This window comes from Penaeus japonicus, unplaced genomic scaffold (assembly GCF_977035675.1).
Source record: "Penaeus japonicus unplaced genomic scaffold, GWHDUDI00000001_assembly GWHDUDI00000004, whole genome shotgun sequence".
Lineage (NCBI taxonomy): Eukaryota > Metazoa > Arthropoda > Malacostraca > Decapoda > Penaeidae > Penaeus > Penaeus japonicus.
Window position 1 is genome coordinate 40,990,045 of NW_028234406.1, and position 7,500 is coordinate 40,997,544.

The 7,500-nt window shown below is 36.1% G+C and overlaps 2 protein-coding genes across 7 annotated transcripts in view; one reads left to right on the plus strand and one right to left on the minus strand.

Annotated features, from left to right (window-relative positions):
* Window positions 1-2,402, plus strand: part of ND-MNLL (NADH dehydrogenase (ubiquinone) MNLL subunit) — a 3,458-nt gene extending 1,056 nt beyond the window's left edge. For all 3 annotated transcript variants that reach the window (XM_086536556.1, XM_086536557.1, XM_086536558.1), the window contains exons 2-3: window positions 137-290; window positions 2,224-2,402. In XM_086536556.1, the coding sequence (XP_086392682.1) occupies window positions 166-290; window positions 2,224-2,284 (186 nt within the window). In that variant the 5' untranslated portion in view covers window positions 137-165 and the 3' untranslated portion in view covers window positions 2,285-2,402. The remainder of the gene's footprint in view (window positions 1-136; window positions 291-2,223) is intronic.
* Window positions 2,403-3,640: 1,238 nt separating this feature from the next.
* Window positions 3,641-7,500, minus strand: part of LOC122253343 (uncharacterized) — a 6,193-nt gene continuing 2,333 nt past the window's right edge. For 3 of the 4 annotated variants that reach the window (XM_086536561.1, XM_086536560.1, XM_043016375.2), the window contains exons 2-4: window positions 5,964-6,503; window positions 5,298-5,497; window positions 3,641-4,036 (exon numbers count right to left, since the gene is read on the minus strand). In XM_086536561.1, the coding sequence (XP_086392687.1) occupies window positions 3,739-4,036; window positions 5,298-5,497; window positions 5,964-6,476 (1,011 nt within the window). In that variant the 5' untranslated portion in view covers window positions 6,477-6,503 and the 3' untranslated portion in view covers window positions 3,641-3,738. Of the gene's footprint in view, window positions 4,037-5,297; window positions 5,498-5,963; window positions 6,518-7,500 lie in introns of all 4 variants that reach the window. The other variant, XM_086536559.1, reaches the window with a different exon arrangement.

Genomic DNA, 7,500 nt, shown 5'->3' on the forward strand with positions numbered 1-7,500 from the left:
TAGGGTGTGGCAGTTGGCATATAGGCTTGGAATAGAGGAAGAAAGTCTTATTATTATCATTGTCAACCCTTGTTTTATTACTTTATTACTTATAATATCATTTCCATTAATTAATGGCACGTCCTTCTCCTTCCAGGTAGTGCGACAACCCTTTAGACACACACCATGAGTTTCTTCGCCAACGTCAAGCTTGACCTGCGTATGTTCAAGCTCCTGTCCATCCCCCTGTTGGGCTTCATGGCAGGGTCCTTCCTCGACAACCTAGAGACGGAAAGAATGACCATGTTCAGGTAAGGTCGTGTCCTGTGCATTTAGGAAAGGTCGGATAAGGTCGGTCCAGATTGAGCCGGGTGGTGACTAGTAAAAAAAAATTGTAAGACATATTTCCTTTGCTGTAACAATGGAGAGGTATCTTTTGCAAACAGTATTTTCTGCACTGGATATGCTGACTAGAAAATTGCACGGAATCTCATATTGATGAACAACAATATTCTTGGTATACTGCAGTAGTTCTTGGAGCATCAATACTTTTGTGTAATTTCTAGTCCATGTTGCTGAGATTTAACCTTGGCTTCCAAGCAAAATTCAGATCTTATTTGTTCATCGTGCTTTTAACCCCTTAATGCCAGATGATGTGACATTTACATCATGACTTGGCAGGTCGTCTTGCTTGATCACCCGTCCCTAACGAGTAAATGATGTAGAATAGCGGTTCCCAGCCTTTTCTATTTTCTAAGCCTTGTACTCCTAGAAAATGTTTGAGCAAACTCGCATACCTAAAAATAAGTAATATTATATTTAGGTATGATAGTCAAATTTCTAGTATCTAATATTATAGTTATATATTAATTATTCTAATAACTATCATTTTGAATATGATTAATATTATCATTATTATTATGATTATTACTATTATTAATATTATTATCATTATTATTATTATTATTACTATTACTATTATTATTATTAACCCATTCCGTATCATGGCATAACATGACGGCTCCATTTAGGTTTAAAAGTCGGGCGTCGGTTTGTACATGGCACGACAATAGAAACTGTTCACAGTTGAAGAACACTCTTAGTCATGAAATATTATCATTGCAATGGCTCTTGGTGTCAGAGATAGCCCATCTTGTTGGCCAGTTACCTCACTCCGCCCCCATCCTTAATGGGATAAACTATATAAAACACAGGGGTGAACAAACTTAAATAAAGAAATTCACTTTTGATAATACAGATATGAATTGAGCAATTAAAACTGAATATTAGATGAACAAATGGGAAAGAACACCTACCACAGGTGAGAGAGGTGACTGCCAAAACAAAAACAATAAACTGAACATAATTAAGCACTATTGTCTTGGTATGATTTTTACCCAGTGGTGATCCATTCTCTGTAGGCTGTTGTGGACTGCATTCAGGGGATGCAATGTTTATTATTGCTCATTGCAACAGGTGCATCCATCAACTACAAACCACGCCCCTAGCCAGCTACATAACCTTGTAATTCTATTTATTCAATCAAATGTTATGTTCATGCTGAAGTTGTTATATGTGATTTTGCATCTGAGCCCATATCAAATAGTTTGTTTTGTTTAGCCTCGCATGTTGCCTACACAGGGCATTTTTTTCAAAGATGTGGCATAGATAAGCAAACTACTCATTACAAATTTATTTAGTGAAACATATATCCACCCTACACTGCCAAAGGGATTAAGAAAAAACATGATTTTTATTTGTTGCATTCTTTTAAATGCCATCTTGATTCCCTTTCATTAAGGGCACCCAAGATTGGGAACCCCTGATCTAGGAGTTGCATAACCAAGGGTTAATAACTTATTAGTTAGACAGTACATAAACCTTTTTAGTCCATCGAAATGGGCAGTCTGGTATAGTTCTGGAACCTTGAACTTGACCTTAGATTTGTGTGAATATTGGTTTTGTTAAAAGCTTTATAAATTTAATGCATGAATTTGATTGTCAAAAAATGAGTCCCCTCAAAATATAACAATTTCTTACTTTTTACTATATTCATACAATAACTCAACTTTGACTATAATTAATTTACCAGGTACATTGATACCCCAGAACTTTTTCTTTTTTTTCTTCTTTCCATTCTATTATTCAGATATTAGTTGTTTTTTTCCTTCCTTCTCCCTTTTTTTCCTCTTTTATTCTCAAACCCATATTCATTTTCCTCACATTTTTTCTCTTCTCTTCCAGGGACAAATCGGCACTCTACGGAAGAGAACTTGCCGAGGGAGAGAAACCATCATGGCCCTGAGGACAGTAGATAGCATAACTATATTTTACCACACTGGTAATTTATTGTAATAAAGTATGGTAAATAGACTACTTTATTTGTACAGAATAACTTAAGTAAAATAAAATTGTTTTAAATAGTATTGGTTTTATTTTATCTCTTTTTCTTGCTAAATAGGTATTGCTGAGTGAATGATTGTGTAAGTGTGAAAGTGTGTGAGAGTATGAGAGTGAGTGAGTGTGTATTTGTATGTGTGAGTGTGTGGTTGTGGTTATTGTGGTGCTAATATGATGCCAGCATACGATGGTAATAGTTCTCCAGTTCACTGTGAGAGATAAACTTATACGAGTAAGGGTTGAACAGTAGCTAAGCAGTAACAGGATCTTCAGTGGTGATCTTACAGAACGCCAAGGAGCACGAGGTGAGGACATCGTTGCGACCTCAGAGCTGGTACTTGAGTGTGTTGGTTGAAAACAAGAGCAAACTGACTGATCAGATAATGGAATATTGCCTGCTTTGTTGTTTTACAAGGTTTTGTTACATGATAAGCAGGATGTACAAAAGTAATTGTGTAATCTTCGGCATGCAATACACGATCATCATAATATGAGGAGGTTGCATTGCTCATGATATACAGAGAGCAGAAGGATTACAACATAGCATATAAAAAGTGATTGTTTGCTAATGGTAGTGAAAATTATATCGCCATTGGAATGTTGGATTACATGGAAGTCACATTAACCCATTCCCGACGGGGCCTCCTTTGCCTGAATTGTTTGTCGTGTTGGGCGATTAGGCCTATTAAAATTGAAATAATCATTGAATAAATAGCCGCCCACCCGCTGCCCTGGGTTGGTTGCGCGGTGCGTCATACTGCTGTACTACCCGTCCTGTGTGGGTTAAGGTCCCTTCCACTCCAAACTTTTGTGTCCAACAAATGGAATTACAAATGTACATGTACAATGCATGACATGATAAACCAATTATAATATATGAATGTGTTAGGCTGAGACTGAGTGAGAGTGAGTGATATAATAAAACAATTATAATGTATTACTGTGGTACACTGAGAGAATGAGTGAGTGATTGCAGGTGTGTGATAATGTACGTTTGTGAGAGAGAGAGATTGCGTGTGCATGTACGTGAGCATGTGCATTTGTGCATGAGGGAGAATGAGAGTGAGAGTGTGTGTGAAAGAGAAACAGAGAGACGGAAAGAAAGTGTGAGAGTCACCTTCCACTCCAAACTTTTGAGTTCTATAAATGCACTTACAAATGTACACATACAGTACACACCCACACTGAGATTGTGTAAGAGTAAGAGTGTGTTTGAAATGATGTTTAAAATATACACATAAGGTATCAGTCAGAATGAGAATTTTTATATTAAAAGATTTAATTGATACTTTTTCAAAGGCACATCTGGACAAAGTATAATAAAAGTGATAATTTAATAATGCCAAGTTATTATACCCATCATCTATTTCTGTCAATCTTCTTAAGTTGCACTTCGATTGCTTTCTTCAAGCTAGAGCTGTGGTGGTTTACAATGTGTTGCAAGCCCTCGCGATCTTGCATAAGAGAACCCATCTTCTTAACCACAAAGAGCAGACAATGCCCAAACTTTATTGAGGTGTTGTGGGTCTCGGAAGACTTGCCGAGGTAGGTGAGAGCGGCCTCGTGCGTTGCCTGAGCTTGGTGGTCGGCTTTCTCACACAGCTGCTGGAAGATCTGGATGTCGATGTCACTAGTGCTCTCTCTGGTCGATATTGCACTAGGGGGGGATAAAAAAAAAAAAGTTTAAAAATGGATCATAGCTAAATAGTTGTTACTATGATAATTATGGTTATTATGGTAATTATTGCTTGTGGTGCTCTTCTATAAAAATGAAGGGGGAGGGGGCTTGTATTAGAAAGAAAAAATTTGTTTAACTATTGGTAAACTAAATATTAAACCAACTTTCCAAAATATGGAGAATTATTTTACGTCAAAATTCAAAAAATAAATGTGAAAGATTCCACGTAAATGTTAATGTGAGAGAAAAAGGAAATCACATCTTAGAGCAAAACTAAATATAACAGATACTAAAGAAAGTAACAAGATAAACCCTTCATTTTGTACATTAGCTATGCCTGGGAAAGGAAAGTTTGAAAGTCATAATTTAAATTCAAAAGATTCATGGATACTAAACAAAATAACTGAATGAATGATAAAATGCCTTGTGCAGATTAAACTGATATTCAAGGGGGAAGAAAAAGGCAAATGAAAAAGTAAAAATTATTTTTTATGGACTCAAATAACAGCATGAACAGGGCTAGCTATATAAAGTTACATGTAAGATACTAAACTAAATACTGCTGCAAATGTTTTTTTATTCATGTAACTGGAAAAGTGAAGATTATATGAAATGGAGAAATAATGTGTGGTACAAGAGATATTTGAGAAATAAATATTGACATGGAAAAAAGTCTAGTAAGGAAATATTTCACACTTTCAGTCTTTTAATGAAATCTATTAATGTATTTCTTGAATTGAGCAAGACAAAGTGTGGTTCAATAACTTATTTGATCATACATTTCTCAAATTTTGAAGAGCTAACCAGGGCACCAAAGACCAATTTGAAGAACAAAAAGTATAAAAAGTTCAAAAGAAGAGGAGACAACAAAAAAGAAAGAAAGAAAGAAAAAAATGGCAATGCAGAAAAAATATTGACTTAAAGGAATTTAGAAAAAAAGTCCAATTAAATATATAAGAACACATTCTGTAAATTATCAAGTTAAAGAAAGAGTACTAAACGAAAAAAAAAAAAACTTATGGAAAAAATACTGGAAACAAACTGAGGAATAAAATGTGATAAAAAGGAAATAAAGAAGGAAAACAGACCAAAAAAGAGAAAAATGAAAAATATAAGTATAAATAAATAAAACAAAATACTACATTAGCAGGAAAATTGAAGATAAGCATAACAAATTTAGACATAAATGTAAAAACACACACCTGCCCCTTAAAAAAAAAGAAAAAGATATAAGCCTAACCTTAACATCTGTGTAACCAAAGATGATGAACATTCTTTCATTAATTGAGCCAAGGCATCCCTATGTTGCTCTTGCATGTTGGGGCAATATTGCAGAAGAGGAACAAGAGCATGAGTCACGGTTGCAGACGGATGCCATCGTGCAAAGTCCATCATTGCATCACAGGTTGATGTGGCCAGTTTGTTTTTTAAGTGATACAGCTGTTTGGGGAAGTGTATCAGGTTGTTAATATTTTTCTTTGACAAAATGCTGAAGACATGAGAATAACAAGTATGTATCAGGTTATTATTTTTCACACTATTATTATTATAACTACTATTGTGACAACTGTTATCAATACTTTCATCATCATTATCATTATTCTTATTAATTTGTTAAATGATTAAATTACCAGAATATGATGTATTATACTATCTATTCAATGATTTATAGTCAGATTTATAGTTTATCTTTAATTTTCATTGAATTGCTTGAATATTCATCAAGTATTACTAACAGATGAGTTTATATTTGATTCTGAGAGAATTAAAAAAAAAATTAATGATCAGAAAAAAAATATAAGAAACATGGACATATGAATTACTAGTATATCATTTTTTTCTTGATCTCTAACTTAATAATAAAATACCCAGTAACATTAAACACAAAGTTTGTAACATACTGTACCTTAGGCAATATAAGAAGCATGCAAACAGTGTTCACCACGTTATCTCCCAACTTCTCGCACTTCTTGCACACTTGCACCAAAACCTCATCGGCAGGAGATGGCACACCACTTTCACAAACTGTCTTCGGGTAGATAGACTGCAACACACCGAAGTCCAATTTGGCCGAGGTGTTAATATTAGCCACAACCTTCTTCTGCAGAGACTTGAAATCGAGTGTGCCAGATGTAAGCGTTTCATTCAGGTCAGACTCCAACCCCGAGGAGAGAGATGGCTTCTTCTCAATCCTTAGCTTCTTAGGTGTGTGGGTTAAAGGTCTGTTGTCTGCCCTTGTATCCTCCCTTTCTTCTATCACCTCTACCTCGTCTCTTTCTTTAGAGTCCTCCTCCAGTTCCAGCTTCGCCACCCAGTCTCTGTGTTGGCACTGAAACAAGCCGTCACTCTGGAGAAATTTTTGGCATAACTGTCTATACACCTCTTCATTCTCTTCTGAAACTTTGTATGGCTCAAACATCGTCTTGTGTCCAGCAATTGGTAACTTCTGAAATAAGAGAACTATGTATCATTATTCAATAATTTCATACAACAAATATATATGATATTGTGTGTGTATGTGTGTGTGTGTGTGTGTGTGTGTGTGTGTGTGTGTAGTGAGTGAGTGATGTGAGTGAGTGGTGAGAGTGTGACTGTGGTGAGTGAGTGAGTGAGTGTGTGAGTACATGACTGAGCGTGTGAGTGCATGACTGAGCGTGTGAGTGCATGACTGAGGGAGTGAGTGCATGAGTGTGTGAGTGAGTGCATGAGTGAGTGCATGAGTGAGTGAGTGAGTGAGTGAGTGAGTGAGTGAGTGAGTGAGTGAGGCGAGTGAGAGAGAGAGAGAGAGAGAGAGAGAGAGAGAGAGAGAGAGAGAGAGAGAGAGAGAGAGAGAGAGAGAGAGAGAGAGAGAGAGAGAGAGAGAGAGAGAGAGAAGAGAGAGAGAGAAGAGAGAGAAGAGAGAGAGAGAGAGAGAGAGAGAGAGAGAGAGAGAGAGAGAGAGAGAGAGAGAGAGAGAGAGAGAGAGAGAGAGAGAGAGAGAGAGAGAGAGAGAGAGAGAGAGAGAGAGAGAGACAGAGAGAGAGAGACAGAGAGAGAGAGACAGAGAGAGAGAGACAGAGAGAGAGAGACAGAGAGAGAGACAGAGAGAGAGAGAGAGAGACAGAGAGAGAGACAGAGAGAGAGAGAGAGAGAGAGAGACACAAAGAGAGAGAGAAAGATAGATAGATAGATAGATAGATAGATAGATAGAGAGAGAAACACTTGTTTTTGATATGAAGAAAAACATATCTATCATTATTAAATCATATTAAAATGTGGCTATTAGGTACCTGATTTTTATACTATAAGCTTTACATTATCAAAAACACAACTTTGCTTTAATGATGGCATGTCTGCTTCTAACATTACAAGATGACAGTGATATTAAATGCCTTTCAACTGAGTGCATAGTTTTGTAATTTTGTGATCAAAAGAATTGTCTCAGATTAACACAACATAAATGT